Raw genomic sequence first — 17175 nt, 5'->3', positions numbered from 1 at the left:
CTCTCATATGACACAGGTCCTGTGGTTATTGGTGATTTGTCCCCACCTGCTATTTGAAGGGAATTCGTGGAGATTCCTTGTCAGCCAGTTTTGTTGTAAATGTGTCTGTGGGTTTGGGGTTTATATTTTTATCTGAGGATTTAGAGATTCTCAAAAACATTGGCCCCCAACCTAATTTATCACTTCTTAATTGCTGTTTATGGTGTTTTTTTGTTTCAAGTTTGATAATCTTCTTCTAATTAGATTATGTCTTCCTCCCAATAGTACTTGAATCTTAATCACTTTGAGTGCTGGTTTGTGTTGAAAACAACCTTTACAACCTTTACCTTTACTATGTCCAGCATAGTAATAGACATGTATGCAGTGACAAAGTGTCATCAATTTAGAAGTTAGCCTGGGGTAGCTGTAGGCTAAATTCCAACCTTTTAATAGTAGGATTAGCACCTACTCTTACTTTTTCCCCTCTTCCAGAACTTTTATTTTGTTTTTTTTTTGTTCATTTTATTAATAAATTCAGTTAATTAATATATAGTATATTATTAGTTTCACAGGTAGAGTTCGGTTATTCATCAGTCTTATGTAGTACCCAGTACTGAGTCCATCACCCAGTTACCCCATCCTCCCACTCACTTCCCCTTTAGTAACCCTCAGTTTGTTTCCTATGATTAAGAGTCTCTTATGATTTGTCTCCCTTTCTGATTTCATCTTATTTTCCCTCTTCCCCCTATGATCTTCTGTTTTGTTTTTTAAATCACACATGTAAATGAGATCATATGATAATTGTCTTTCTCTGATTGACTTATTTTGCTTAGCATAATACCCTCTAGTTCCATCCACATTGTTGCAAATGGCAAGATTTCATTTTTTTTTTGATAGCTGAGTAATATTACATTGTGTGTGTGTGTGTGTGTGCGCGCACACACACACACATGTTCTTTATTTATTCATCTGTTGATGGACACTGGGTTCTTTCTGTAGTTTGGCTATTGTGGACATTGCTATAGACATTGGGGTACAGGGGCCCCTTTGGATCACTACATTTGTATCTTTGGGGTAAATACCTAGTAGCACCTACTCTTTTTTTTTTTTTTTTAAGACTTTATTTATTTATGAGAGACACAGAGAGAGAGAGAGAGAGGCAGACACAGGCAGAGGGAGAAGCAGGCTCCATGCAAGGAGCCTGACATGGGACTCGATCCCGGATCTTCAGGATCACACCCTGGGATGAAGGTGGCGCTAAACCGCTGAGCCACCCGGGCTGGGCTACCCAGTAGCACCTACTCTTAACAAATTGTAGGGAAACAGAGATATCAGATGGCCTGCCTATATGTGAAGGTCATTTATGCATCATCTTTAATGTATATGCCATAGCCTGTCATCCTTTGATCTAAACATTCCTGGAAAACATTGATCTAGTGTACTGATGTTCCAAAAAGTCTACAAAATAATGAACATCATAGAAACATATTGGAAACATAGCTGATGTCATCCTACAAATGATAGCTTATTTCTCTTTGTTGCTATTTAAAAATATTATAAAGGAAATGTAGAAACTCTTGGGTGAAGCAATTAAAATAGGATAATAAAAGATTTTCTTAAAAGCTAAACCAAAACAAACAAAAAACCCAGGATTTGTCCAGTTTGTTAGTATGAAGAGAGGCAAAGGAGTGTAGGCGGGATATGATGGAATTTGATAAAATTGTGTAGGGTATTAAGGAGCACAGTAATGTTTTTGGTTCAAGGAAGCACCAGTTTTTATATATTGAGTAGTAATTTTAGGGATTTTTTAATCCTAGCCCAGTTTCCTTTGCTCCTGAATTTGGTATTCTAAAAAATCCACTTAGCACAGTTCCTAAAACACAGATCTTTATTAACTTGGTAAAATGGTAAAAATTGGTAAAACTTGGTAAAAATTCCACAATATTTATAGTTTAAGAAGTTAATATTTGATATTTTTAAGATTTATTTATTTTAGAGAGAGAGTGAGGACACAAAAGAGGCACAAGGAGAGAGAATCTCAAGGAGACACTGTGCTGAGCATGGAGGCCAACATGGGGCTCCATCTCATGACCCTGAGGTCACAACCTGAGTTGAAACCAAGAGTGGGTCATTTAACTGCTTGTGCCACCAATGCATCCTGATATTTCTTATTTTTACTTCATTTAACTTCCTTGCTTTTTATTTATGAAAATAGATTATTTACCTTGTTAGCATGTTTCATTTAAAATTAGTCCTAATATTTACCTGTTTAAAAATCTTTAACAGGCCTCAACAAATAATGAAAGTTCTAATCATAGTTTTGGAAGCTTGGGATCTCTAAGTGACAAAGAATCTGAGGTAAGTACCTTCATTTTAAATATGGTACTATTAAAGTAAAAGCTGGAATCACCTTTTTTCTTTTAATAGTTTTTCTTCCCTGCCACCAATCCTTGTGCTAACGGTTAATGCTAAAGTTTCTGGGAGGGGCATTTTGTTCTGCCTTATGAAGCACAGTATTCAGACTGAAGACTATATGACATTAGAAAGGAAATATAGTTTCTTTGGCTACATACCTGAACTTGTATGTTAGTGGTATAGATGTTCTTAATGGAAGCCATTCATGATTCTAGTAGATGAAAGTGGTTTTTGAACTGTGTTGTTCTACAGTTTTCTATTATTTTTTTGTTATACTTCCCTCTTAGTTTGGTTATGAGTAAGGGTTTGTTTACTTCCTGAGATACAAATAAACATTTTTTTTCCTTTTGAAATTTCTTGTGGAATTTCATACCGTTGGTTTTCACTTTTCATATTTAAAAATACCTGGAAAAAATTCTTTCCCTTCCCATCCACCTACTGACCCCACTAAGAAGATACAGGGAATTTTATAAGTAGGCATTTGGATCCATGGTATAGTTAACATTGAGCATGATATCCTTGATGGCATCTTTTTGAAACCTACAGACAGGAAGTTCTTTGGGTTTTAGCATTTAGCATCAGTTGTTGATGTTGCAACATCACTTTTTGTGGCTACAACCTATAATATTTCCTCTGCTCAGATTATAGAGTTCTGTTACTTTTAAATGCATGCATGTGTATGTGTGTGTGTTTGTGTTTTCCCTTCAATGTTAACTTATTTCTCTTTGATCCATTTTAGTCTTTTTTCTACTTGGTTTAGTGTAGCTATATCCTCTTGATAACACCAGTAGGTCATTAGCACTCAGTACTCAGCCATTTGGTTTTGGTGTTTAGTGGAAAGAGAATATTAAAGGTGACATCTTTTTAAGTCCTATGTTATTGAAAGCATCTAGGAATCTCTAGGTAGACAGTTTTGTGCAGTACTGTGCAGGCACCCTGACACTCCAAAGGAGTGTGGCATGGGGTTTTCACTCATCAGGCTTTCCCTTCCACAGAGACAACTGGCAGGCAGCTGAAAGGACTGTGCAAGTGACGGGACTTTATCTGCAGTAGGTTCCCTTGAGGTAAGCGTTAGTAGCCCCTGTAGTACCAGATTACCACAGTTTAGGTTTTTTTTCAAATTAGCATACTTAAGTCCTTAAAAATCATAGGTTTAGATTAGTCAAAGTAGAGTTTCAGTTTTCAGAAACTATATCAAGTTTTCAGAAACTATATCAAGAATGTTTTCACTTTATATCTCCTGGACTTTGGAACATTTCTTGATATTTCCAGATTTTGGTCTATTTAGTAATTTCATATGCCTTTTCTTTCATAGGCTGTTATGTTATGAAGGACAGTAAAATAATTTAGTTATTTCCCTTTTCTCTTAACCAAATCTTATGTTTTCGATAGTTTTTTTAAATAGAAAAACATAGTAAAAGTTAGATCACCTATAGCAGTTACATATTTCTGTGTTCTGTAGAGGTACCCATGCTCCCAGTATAAGCTACAGTTGCAGTATTTAATTCATTCAAAGGAGTCAGTCTATAGGAAAGTACCACTTCCCTTTAAAGAATTTCAAGAATCACTTTTGACTATATTTTTAGTTAAAAAATATTTTTTTAAAGGCCATGCTGTAATTTACAGTGAAGTACAATTGGTTAACCATTGTATATACTTAGCTTAATTTGTATAGAAATTTTGACATTTGGGGCAGCAGTAGAAAATCTTAAAAATTTGGGGACCTTTGCTCATCTGTGTTCGGTATCAGAACTTTTTCAAATTGATGGTTAGGTCAGGCTGCACAGTATTTTGGAAATGATTACAGCTTATACATTTTCCTTAAAATTTGAAGAAGGAAATTTTTTTGTCTGAACATTTAAGAAGCTACTTATCTGGAAAATGATTTCCAGGTTTTATTTCTATACTATATATTTTAACAAATTTCCTTGGGATTTAATTTTACATACCTCAAAATACAGATTTTATAGGCCATTAAGTGAAGTTGTTGGGTGTAAACAATTGTAGGGTGAAAGTACTACTTTTTTTTCCTGGTACGACAATAGTAAAGTTGATGTAGTATTTCATTGTCTTCTGATGTCATTTTCTTTTGGTACTCCATCCCCTGATCCATTACATTTTCTTAATAGTTTTTGTTTTTATGAAAATTAGTACTGAAGGTTTATTTAAAAAAATAGCAGTTCTCTGCCACCCACTTCTATCCCACCTCACTTTTGATTCTTTCAGCTCTTCTGATATTTATTTCCACATTTTAATACAAATAATATGCATCTCTTGAGCTTTTGGTTCTTCAGTTGGACATTTTCCTCCTACCCAGTACTCTTTTCAGACACTCAGAACCCTTCTTGTTTTCTGTCCTTTTACTTTTAAAACTGAAAAGCATCTGATATTCACTGTTAGAGTCATTTGAGTCTTCAACTGAAATTTTCCATTTCAGTTTATATATGAATTATTTCATATGTCGATTTGCCTTTTATTTCTAAATGAATAGTTGTAGAACAGAAAGGTTTTTCCCTTTGTTATTGAAATTGCTAGTTGGTAGGAAGGTATTGATCTTGTTTTTGCTTCATTTTACATCATTCTAGGTCTAGTCAGTATATTCCAAAATTTTGCTGTGTTTTCAATAAGCATTTATTACATATCTGTTCTCTTCTAGCCTCTGTGCCCAAGCACAGAGATGAATACAATCCAATCCAATTCCTGCCTTCAAATGAGATCATTGTCTTCTAGGACAAACAGACTGCTTCATAAACAGTGTAGACCATGCTATAATAGATGTAAGCACAAGATACCATGGAGCAAAGAGAAGGAAGCCCCTAGTTCCATCTGCCTGCCAGGGAGAAGAAGGGAAAAAAGTAAAAAAGAGATAATAGTTGAGTTGTTAGACTATGAATTCATCCCAGAAGACAAGGGCAAAGTATGAGAAGACAGGCAGGAAGACTAGCTTTTGCATGGAAGCATGGCAAGTAGTTTTGTTCAAGACATGGGGCAGTGACTCTCAACCCCAGCTGTACTTTTAGATCACCTGAGAAGCTTAAAAAACATAACCTGCCTAGGTGACTAAACTGGTTTGAAGACTTCTGGTATAGGTAGGCTATGCAAGAATGGTGAAAGGTAGGTGGAGTTAGGGTTTGAAAGCCCTTGTACTTTTCATAGTAGGGAATTTGGACTTTTGTCTAAATAATGATGAACCATTTAAACAGGAGAAACAAAAGGAAAAGTAGAGATGAAGAAGGCTCCCACAGTAGCATAGAGGATAGAATTGGAGGGAAGTGAAACCTAAGTTAAGAAAATCATTTAGTTAGGAATACTGCCTCCTGTACAAAAACTCCCAGCCTCCACAGTTTAATATTAGAAGGAAAAGCTTCAGGTGCACAGGCTTCTAATTAAAGTGTTCTCAAGTTTACCTTTTGGGCTTTCCCTTCTTCATATTCTCAAACTTTGTTTATTGATATTACCACCTGGGCCATGCTTCTCAAACTTGAGTGCCAGTGAATTACACCAACAGTTCCTTGTGTCTATAGATCTGGGGTGGAGGTTTGCATTTTTAACAAGCCTCGAGATTCCCCTAGATTATAAAAGTAGAATAAAAAAAAATAAAAATAAAAGTAGAATCAGTAGTGTTTGATGACTGAATGAGGTAAAGAAGGAAAAGGAGGAGCCTAGGGTTATTTAAAGGTATCTAGCTTTAGATGAATGTTGGTGCTTTTGACCAAGATAGACAATAGAGAAGGGAGAAACATAGGTGTTTGGCATAGAAGGTAATGAATTAAATTCTGGACAACACTGAGTTTGCACATCTGTGAATTAACCAAATGAAGACAGTACTTTAGATAGGCAGTAGGAGCTATCTGGATCTCGGGAAAGAGGTTGGGCTAGAGATGAAGACTTAGAAGAGTTTTTGACACAGGTGTTAAACGCTTTGAATGGTCAGAGGAGGGGATTCCCAAGGTCAAAACAATTTTTATAGTAGTGCTAAAGCATTATTTGCCTTTTTAAAAATAACTAATAATGCTAAGACATATCTGGCTTTTTTATCTGGCTTTCATTTTCTCATGAGTTTACAGTGAAAATTTCCAGAGTCTAATGATATGTGATGACATCATCACTGATGATTTATAAATTGTTTGCTTGTATACTCTGATGTTTCAAAACTTCTTTAGTTTTAACATCTAGAATAGTAAATATTGATAGTTGTTGCTTATGCAAATAAAAGCTCTTTGGGATCCTCAACAATTTTTAAGAGTTTATAGAGGAATCTTGGGACCAAAAATTTAGAAACTGCTTCTGTAGGTGAACTCACTTCCATGTAGTGTGTATAACACTAGGAAGTGTGTGCAGGTGAGGTAAGTGTGCTAGAGAAAGAGTAGTTGTCTGGTAAGGAGGTAGATAGACCACAGGAAGAAAAAGAGGAAGCAGTGATAGAGGAGAATAATGAGTACAATTAAATGTCACAGAAGTCAATTAAGATAATGGCTATAAAAAGTGACTACGAATTGTCACTTAGGCTTAGTTTTAAACTAATGGGAGCAAGATACTAGATTATCGAGCATTAAGGAGAGCTTGGATAGTGAGGAAATAGTGACAGCAAATATTGACTACTCATGGCAGAATCTTGATAAAGGAATGGAGATGATGTCTAGAGTCTAACAGGCTTGACATATGATGTGTAGGAAAGGGCTTGTAACAGAGCTCTGACGACAGGACAAGGAAAGTGCTGAAAAGAGAGGAGAATATAGAACCAAGCTTAACACTTATTTTTTGGAGGTGGTATGAAATGCTGAGATCCAAAACCTAGGTGGGTGGGGTTCATTGTGGACATAATTGACTGGGAACATCTTTTCCCCTGATGGGCAAACTTCTAGCCTAATAACCTTTTTCTTACTCCACAATGAAATAGAGGTTGTCAGCTGAAGAAAAGAATCATGAGTGGGTTTTAGGTGTGAGAATGACAAAAATTTTATGTCAAGGACCAGAAAGGGAGTTTGCAGGGGATGAGGGAGATGGACATTTATCTTATTTAAATGTTTTAGAATGTCTGAAGGAGTTGGAAACAGCACCTGTGAGCATTGTCTGCTGGGTAAAAGTCCAGATTATTTTATGAGGATAAGAGAAGGAGAGAAGGATTCCTTGGTTATCTGTGTTTTCCAAGTTTTTTTTTTTTTTTTTTAGTTTTTTTTTTTAGTTTTTATTTATTTATGTTAGTCACACAGAGAGAGAGAGAGGCAGAGACACAGGCAGAGGGAGAAGCAGGCTCCATGCACCAGGGAGCCCGATGTGGGATTCGATCCCAGGTCTCCAGGATCGCGCCCTAGGCCAAAGGCAGGCGCCAAACCGCTGCGCCACCCAGGGATCCCTGTTTTCCAAGTTTTAAAGTCTGCCTGATTCACCTATTCTCAGTTCTTGAAGAACCCATCTCTAAGCACAAAGATTTTCTCTACTTTCTCTAAAATCTTTGTGTTTGCTGTCCCCACCCATCCATACCCTAAGATACTAAGATAAATTATGTATGTTATTGCTCATTTGGAATTTATAATGAGGGGATCCCTGGGTGGCTCAGCGGTTTGGCGCCTGCCTTTGGCCCAGGGCAGGATCCTGGAGTCCCGGGATCGAGTGCCGCGTCGGGCTCCCAGCCTGGAGCCTGCTTCTCCCTCCTCCTGTGTCTCTGCGCCTCTCTCTCTCTCTCTTTCTCTCTCTCTCTCATAAACAAGTCTTTTTTTTTTTTTTAAAGAATTTATAATAAACATTAATACCATAACTCTCTTTCCTACTGCCTTTGGATGTCCTAGAATGTATTTTATGTTACTATGTTATTTCTAACTAAGGTTGAAATATTTGTGGCTGAATATAAATATAATTGAATTACACCATCTTTAATAATGTTGGAGAAGCATATTTAAGTCTATTTCTACCTGTGTGTTTGTATACAACATATTACATAAGGTTGGTAAAGCAAACACACATGTCAAATTTATTTTTGCCTCAGTTTAATCTTTAGTACTTATTTTTTATAATCCTTCTATGTAACCTGAATCATTGATTTTGAACATTTTAAAAAGATTACTTCTCTTTCTAGAACCAAAGTTTTTTTGCCTTTTCCTCCTGAGTAATTACTGGTTCTTTAACCCTCAGTCCACTGGCATTGAATTACTGTTTATTTTTGGTCCAAGTACATTTGATTTTTGAGTTTTTTAGGATTAAGGATTTTAATTATAGATACACGGAAGCTAGGATAGTTATTGCATCTGGATATTTAAACTTAGATCCATTTTCAAAATTGTAATGAGAGAAAAATATGATATGGTACCTTGATTGTCTTAATTTACTCCTAATGCTGATTAATGAAGGTCATTTTATGAAAGTTCTGATTAGCTTTGTCATTTGAATTAAGTTTCTAGAAGTGGTCTTAAGACTTAAATGAGATTTTTTTATTCGCATTCGAATTGAAGTGATGGTATTGAAGATATTTTGAAGCATTAATGGTTCTCTTCTTTTTTAAAAAAATAATTTTCAAAGGACCACATTGTGGATTCTTATTTTCATATTTTGGAGGAAGTAGAAATTAAGAACACCAGGGAATTAGACCTAAAATTAGTTTGAACCTGACTTTAGGAGGCCACTTTTTCCATTTCTAGAACTAGTGATACCGTTACAGAGTTCTTTAATAGGTTATATTTAATGTAAAATCTCTTTTGTTGAAAAGGTATTTTAAAATTACACATACACATTTACAAATTGATTCAAATGGATTATCTTTTGATATTAGTAAATTGGCTGGTTATTAGAACGGTAAGAGTATTTCCTGTTTTTACCTCTTTTCTGTTCATACCCATCTCTACCTTTTCATATTTACTTTTTTGCCTTCTTAATAGTATTTGGCTTAAATGTTTGCTCAGTGAATACTTGGATATCCTAGATTGATTGGAAATTATGATTCTATTTGAAAATAGAGATAATACCCTAAGTTTTAGGTTTTAGATGGACTTAAAAAAAATCATTAAAGTTTTACTTGTCTATTTGTTATAACCCAGAGAAATTTTTTTGTTAGTGTCTTAGTCTGAATACCCAGTAAGAAAGAAGAAAACTTGAAAAATGAATTTAGTGATGTGTAGTTAAATATTACTGAAAGTTACATTTTCATGCCTATTCCTTCCCCAGGTGAGTTACCTTGTTTTTTACTTTATTTTGTTTAAATCTATTCAGCAACTCAAGATTGACCTAGGTTCGTGCCTTCGTCAATTTTAAGAAATATTCTTTGTATCCTGCTGCCTACATTATTTTCTAAAATGTTTTATACTGATAAATGATTTTTGTGGTAATCTATTTGACAAATTGTTCTCTTATCTTTGTGCTGGTAGTATTTTCTCATTAATTCTTACTATGTTAGGTGGACCAAACCAAATCTTACCAAGTATTACTATGTTAATTGTTTTACTGAGACACTGTATATAACAGTGTTGCTATAAACAATAAATAATATGTATAATAACAGTGTCCTCTTGAAGGAGAGTACTTTGTGTGCATGCAAAATGGTGTATTTTATAACACTAATAAAGACATTTTCTCAGGAGAGGAGTTAAGTTTGTTTTTTTCTCTCCCTTATAAGACTAATAATCATACTTCTAAATTATGAGATTTAAAAGTTCCTGTGGAATAGCTGGAATTACTTTGTAAAATTTCCTTTTATTTAAAAAGAGAAAACTATTTAATACTACCACTGTACATTAAAGGATATGCTCTTAGAGGAGCTATATTCAGCTAACAGGTAGAGTGTCTGACCCTAATGTATATTAATGACAAGGGTTCACAGCAAAAGAAGTGAGTCTATTCTGGTTGAATATATATGTCCTTAGACTCCTGAAAGGAAAACCGAACTGGTAACCAAATGTGTGTCTGATTCTGGCTCTGTGCCTCTGTTTCCATAAAGGTGGAGGAGGACTATGTCAAAGTCACCTGGGAAGGTTTTGCAAAGGAAAAGTATTCAGGCTGCCTGCTTGGAAATTCTGATATACTCTGTCCAGATAATCTTTTGACTTCTTATAAATTATGAAATCTTGGAATAATGGTTCTGTAACCCATTTACATAGCCAGCAAATAAATAGCTCTTAAATGTTTCCCTCTATACAACTGCATTTAGTGTCAGTGTTTAGTGGTTTTTAGAACAAAAAAGTTCTAAGCTGATTGATCAAAATAAGTTTGGAAGAGAGAAATGCCGGGTCATTCTAAAAATTAAGACATACATTTAAAGTGGAACCTGGTATAGTGCTTGACCATTGTATATGCTAAGTAAATGTCTGTTGAATAAATCTAACATCACTTTAGTTGTAGCATACTATACTGGGAGTTTTTGTGTCAATTACAGATGATTCTTAGGTAGTCATCAAAGCAAGGTTCCTCAACCTTAACCTTGATAATAATCAAGGTTAGGGGTGGGGTTGTCTTATAAATGTAGGATATTTAGCAGCATCTCTGCCTGACACATTAGATATCTGTAGCACATTTTCTTCCTTTCCCCTAACCCCTCCCTTCCAACTTGTGCTACTGAAAATATCTCCAGGTATATATATAATATATCTCCAGGTATTGTCAAATATCCTCTGGTTGAGAACCACCCCATTAATGAAGGAGAGAGAATAGTTCAAGCATGTTACCTGGGGAGCTAGATTTCAACTCTTAAGTTTCACATCTCCTAAGTATGGAAACAGCAACTTAGAGAGGTTAACTAATTTGCCTACAGATAGTAAGTTAACAGTCAAAATTCTAATTTTGCAGTATCCATTTTGTTTCAAAGTGATGCTCTCAACTACTGTGTCTATACTCTCTCTGCATAACTAAGGTAATATGTAATTCATTAAATGATCCTAGCTAGTCTTTTGAAAAAGATGGTATTCCTTTTTGGAAATATTTAGATTTAAGATGATTTATAGTAACATCAAATTTGGCAATCCAAGATATGCCTGAACTAACAGCTTTTCACACATGTTTTATCTGATAAATACTGCTTTTAGTCTGAATTTTAAGGGCAGTCAGCACAAGCTGACATTACTGAGAAATTTGGCTTCAGTATGTTATACTATAGTAGAGTTTTAAAAATATTAGATGTATTTTTATGTCAGCAAAACATAGTATTATGATTAATCCTCATTTTCTAAAATAACTAAGTAACCATGACAACCCATTGGACTTCTTACGTCCTAATGAGTTTTCTGCTATATGGCACAATTTGGGTCTTTAATTTTTAATAGAAGATTCTATTAATAATTTCTCTTTTTTTAAAGATTTATTTGAGAGGGAGGGAGCACCCACATGCCCACATGTGATTGGGGGAGGGGGCAGAAGGAGAGAGAATCTGAAACAGACTCCCTGCTAAGTGCAGAGCCTAGCACAGGGCTCTATCTCATGACCCTTGAGAACATGACCTGACCTGAAATCAGGGGTCAGATGCTTAACTGACTGAGCCACTTAGGTGCCTCAAGAATAATTTCTTAATTTTAGGCAATTTCCGATGTGGAATATGCAGGACTTAAAAAAATATGTATATATACTATAGCTAATCCTGATAATGCATCACTTTTGGAGCTCTTTCTTTCTTTTTTTAAGATTGATTTATTTAATTGAGAGGGGGAGAGAGTCTTAAGCAGACTCCTTGCTGAATATGGAGCCTGTCTTGGAGCTCAGTCTCATTATCCATGAGATCACGACTTGAGTTGAAACTAAGAGTTGGACGGCTTAACTGATTGTGCCACTGAGGCATCCTGGAGCTCTATAAAAGTAAGGATTCCTTTGACCTCTCTCCAGAGATGGTTAAATTTGGAACGGGGAGCATGAGCTTTAAACCAAAGCTTTGTAAGTGGTTATGATATATAGTAACATTGAGAATCAGAGCTAATATTTGAATGATAGAACAATTTCTTTTAAAAAACAACTCACTTTTGGGGGTTATAAGTGTATTGCTATAGAGAATAATAATGGAATACCGCTTTTTAAAAAAACATCATATAGATATTTAAAGATTGGTGGGCATTGTCACAGTGAAAGTGTAGATTGATACTGGCTTTGAAAATGCACTTTGATGATATGTTTAAAGTGTGTAGTGTACCTATTCTGTGACACAATATTTGCACTTAAAAGTGTCTATCCCAAAGAAATTGTTTTAAGGATCTAGGGATTCATGTTCAAGGAAAGTCTATAGGGATATTATTATACAGGAGTATGTTACTCCATCATGAGTGTCACACCGGGAGAAAAGTTGTGAAATCACTGTTCTAAATTTTACTATTGTAAGTAGTCTCAAAATGCCAACATTTCCAGAATAAGTTATCTTAAAAATTTGCTTTTTCCTCCCACAGCAGTTGCTCTATATGGCTGTTTTATTCTGATTGAAGATCTGAACACTTAAAAGATCTTATGAATAGGAGAGAAAGTCCAACTTTATTTTAATTTTTGGTTTATATTATTCAATAAATAAAGCCTTTAAGGGAAAGCCAGAGAAGAGAAAATGCCAAGAAATAGTTATGCTTTGTAAATTGTAAGAAAATGGCAAATAAGATTGCACTTCATCAATTCTGTAGACTTGGTGTGCTCCTTTAAATATACATGAATGCAAATTAAAATGGGTCCAGAATAAAGGAGCTTGAGAAGTCTGAGTATGGCAAGTAAAGGTAGTTCTTAAAAACTGAGAGTAAGATTGCATTTGTATTATAGATCTTTTAGGTGCTGATGTGCTTGTGGATATTGTCTATTTGTGAGGGGAATAAAAATCCTTCAGGCTTTTAAAAATGATGTGAGATGGCACAGTTTAAGTTACCTGTAAGATAGCACATATTTTAGTTGGATAGCTATCCAAATTTATCTTATTGGCTCTCCACCATCTGTGATAATACATATTATTAAATAATAAAGGCAGTACAACAGAAAGTAGGCTACAATCAAAATTGCTGATATGTTGGTTGGATTTACTTCAAACAATAAGGAAATGCTCTTATTTCATAATAGGATCCCAAAATGTTGCATACATAAACTTTTTTTATACTAGATATTGAAATCAGCAGTATAATAAAGATCTTCTTTTAGGTGTCAAAGATTCAGGCAAACATTTCCAGATAATAATAGTTCTCCATATTAAAATTTTCACTCTTGGGCAGAGACAGACTGTGAATTTCAGGTCCTGCCAGCTCAAAATCATCCTTGAATTAGGATGTACATATTTCATGATAGTTTTATCTAAATGTAAATTGGATGCAAAGCAGCAAGGAAATTTTTACAATAGAATTGTAGTTTTCTTATAATGCATTATTCTAACCAAATTTTTATAGCAAAGGGTTGGAAGAAACAGTATCATGTACATTTGATATTCTTGAATAGAACATCTATTTTACATTGACTATTTTTATAAAGCTCCAGATTTCCTTTCTAGTTCAGTGCTGTTTTGATATGTGCCATTAAAGTAACAGATTTCTCCAGCATTTTCCTGTCTTACATCTATTTCAACAAATTTTGCCAAGCAATATGGAATAAAATTGAACATTGGTATTACCAGCTTCAGGCAAAAAAATTTGTCATGCCTTTTGTTCAAAGTACAGTGACCTTAAATTCGATACCTGAGTAACTCTATGAATTGTTGGAATAGCCAGTGACTTGTATTTTTGAAACCAGTCTTTAGGTAAATAAATCAGTTGGAAAAAACATATTCCAACAAAACTGAAGATTGAATATCTTGTATGGATATTATTTAATAATAGAATAACTTTTCTATTTTTTTCTTAAAAATTTCATTCATTTGAGACTGAGAGAGCACAAGGGGGGAGGTGGTGAGGAAGGGGGAGAAGCAGACTCCCCACTGAGCAGAGAGCCTGATGTGGAATCAATCCCAGGACCCCAGGACCATACCTGAGCCAAAGGCAGATGCTTAACTGACAGAGCCAACTAACCAAGAGTTAGATGCTCAACCAGCTGCAGCACCCATGCACCCTACTTTTCTTTCTGTCTTAAAGTATTTTCTCATTTAACAGGTAGAGATTAAATACATCTGTTTCTATTAACTGTAGTAATTTTTTTTATAGATGATGATATCTCACTTTGTGTTATCCAGTCAGGGCTGATGAAGTCTACTTAAGGTAGAGGTAAAGAATACATTTTAATATCCACTTCCTCCTCTTTTGTGATGTTATAATGGTATCTTTTCACATAGTGTTAAAATTTCCTATAAAGCATTTGTGCCAAAAAATTTAAATATCTCTAGTTGAAGGCTGATAGAGGTGGTTATCTGTTTTCATGCCACAATCTCCCTCTTTCTGTGATTTATCTCCCTCCTGTGACAGTGTTAAGATTGTAGTTTTCTTATATTTTGTCTTATTTGCATTGAAGAAACACATTTTTATTTTAAAAATAAGGAGCCAGATAAAACAAGATCCCATATTAGATTTGAAAACTTTAATAATCACTGGCTTAAATTCTAAGTAAAATAGAAGCATTAGTTTATTTATATCAGTATCACCTCTTGAGTACTTTAGATTTGTCTTTTTTTTTTTTTTTTAAACTTTTATTTATTTATATGACAGAGAGAGAGAGAGAGGCAGAGACACAGGCAGAGGGAGAAGCAGGCTCCATGCAGGGAGCCCGGCATGGGACTCGATCCTGGGTCTCCAGGATCACATCCAGGGCCGAAGGCAGTGCCAAACCACTGGGCCACCGGGGCTGCCCTGTTTTTTGAACATAGGTTTCAACTGCTAGAAAATACCATGGAAATTCTCACTAATATATCTTGGTACATTTAAATGTCAGAGTAATCATTCAGATTTTGGTATGATTACAAATTAGCATTTAGAAAACTAAATTGATTTAAATAGTACCAGCCTCTCCTTTCATCATTTTCTCCTAACCACTGTTCCATTGTTATGTCAGAATTATTTGACTTTTTATAATTGTGGTCATTATTCCATCTTTACTTTAAAAGCCAAATCAGGGGGCAGCCCAGGTGGCTCAGTGGTTTAGCACCGCCTTTGGCCCAGGACGTGATCCTAGAGACCTGAGCTCGAGTCCCAGGTCAGACTCCCTCCATGGAGCCTGCTTCTCCCTCCGCCTGTGTCTCTACCTCCCACCCCCACCCCCCCGCCCCCGTCTCTCATAAGTAAATAAATAAAATTTTTAAAAAGCCAAATCAGGGGCATCTTCGTGCTGCAGTTGGTTGAGCATCTAATTCTTGGTCTTGGCTCAGGCCTCAAAGTCATAAAGTGGAGCCCCGAATCAGACTCTGCTTATAGCCTGGTATCTGCTTGAGATTCTCTCCATCTGGCCTTCCCTCCACTTGCGTGCATTTTCATTCTCTCTCTCTCTCTCTTTAAAATAAATAAATCTTTAAGAAAAAAGTCAAATCATATTATTTTGCCTTCCATATTTATTTTGCCTTCCTTATTGAGGTCAGTTGTAATGCAGTAGTTGAGGAAAAAAAACAGAGGAAAGAAATGACAGCATCAGCAAGTGCAGTTATAAACTTGAAAATGTTCTCTGTGAAGTGCACAATATCCGCAAATTTTTATGCCTTGTGCAAATCCAAAGCTAGCCTCATTGATGTCTTTTGGATTTTTTTGGAATTACTGATCAAGATTAGTAACTTTTCAAATCTTTTTTAAGCTGTAGAACCCTTTCTCCAAAGTAAGTCTAATATGAAACTTCAGTGTTGTAAAATGATGGATGCTGTGTTTGCAAGCAGAGAGGTGGAGGTGGGATGGAATGTGTCTCTGATAGGCTAGAGCTTTAACTCAGCCACCTGCTCCTTCCCTTTCCCTCCTCTGTAACATCATTTGAGGCACAACCTCCTTTTCTTTAAGGTATCTCTGGAGTACAGTTTGAAAATTGTAGATAGCATTCTGAATTTTTTTTTTTTAACTGATGAACCATTTTAGAGATAAATACTTGGTACATTTCTGCATATCCTAAATCCCCAAGGTTCTAAATTCTTAAATCCGTATCGAAAGAGTGATTCAGGAGAATTATTAGCAGTAGCCTTCGCTGAGAATTTTTGTTTTAATATAGGTATTGTTGAGATTTAAATTTAAATCCAAAAGAAAACTACTTAATGCACACTTTCCTGAGGTTAGTGATATAATAGGTTCTACACTCTGGTTCTGTGGCTGGTAATTGAGGAGAGAGTTAAACGGGATCTTAAAGAAGAAACATTGCTTATTTTACATGCCCTGCAAGTTATTTGGAAGCTTTAGGGCAGAAACTGCTAATCATTTAACGGGTGATACATGATTGAAGTTTTGAAATAGGAAAAAAAATTGAAGTTTTGAAATACACAGAAATTTGGAATAATAGGATAGCCATTCAGATAAGAAAATTTATTGGGTGCTTACTGACATATAGAGGGTATACATCTGTTCCAGATGTGTACTGTGTTTCTTGTTTAATTCTCACAATCCTGTATCCTGTATTACGCATTTAAAATAGATGAGAATAGGGTGCGTGGCTGGCTCAGTCGGTAGAGCATGCGACTTTTGACCTCAGGGTCATGAATTCGAGATTACTAAAAAAAATTGATGAGAAAATTTGAGTCTTGAGTTAAATAACATACTGAGAATTATGGTAAATAATGGACCCAGAGTTTGATTCTTAGTCTCAGTCTGTGCTTCTTCAGAGACCCATGTGCTTGCTTCTTAAAGAAATTCTGGTTCTTTTGGGCTGACAGAACAAGTCCAAAATAATATGAGAGTGAGGAATGAGGTGATCATACTAGGACATTGGTGAGAAAAGATTAGGGTTTATAGGACAGGAGAAAAT

General features: G+C 35.3%; 1 protein-coding gene across 3 annotated transcripts in view; it reads left to right on the top strand.

Moving 5' to 3' along the window:
- Positions 1–17175, top strand: part of TLK1 (tousled like kinase 1) — a 150654-nt gene that overhangs the window by 61241 nt on the left and 72238 nt on the right. For all 3 annotated transcript variants that reach the window (XM_038584808.1, XM_038584809.1, XM_038584810.1), the window contains one exon: positions 2266–2337. In XM_038584808.1, the coding sequence (XP_038440736.1) occupies positions 2266–2337 (72 nt within the window). The remainder of the gene's footprint in view (positions 1–2265; positions 2338–17175) is intronic.

Source organism: Canis lupus, chromosome 36 (genome assembly GCF_011100685.1).
Source record: "Canis lupus familiaris isolate Mischka breed German Shepherd chromosome 36, alternate assembly UU_Cfam_GSD_1.0, whole genome shotgun sequence".
Classification (NCBI taxonomy): Eukaryota; Metazoa; Chordata; class Mammalia; order Carnivora; family Canidae; genus Canis; species Canis lupus.
Note: the sequence above shows the minus strand (reverse complement) of the source record. Positions and strands in the feature narration are given on the sequence as shown.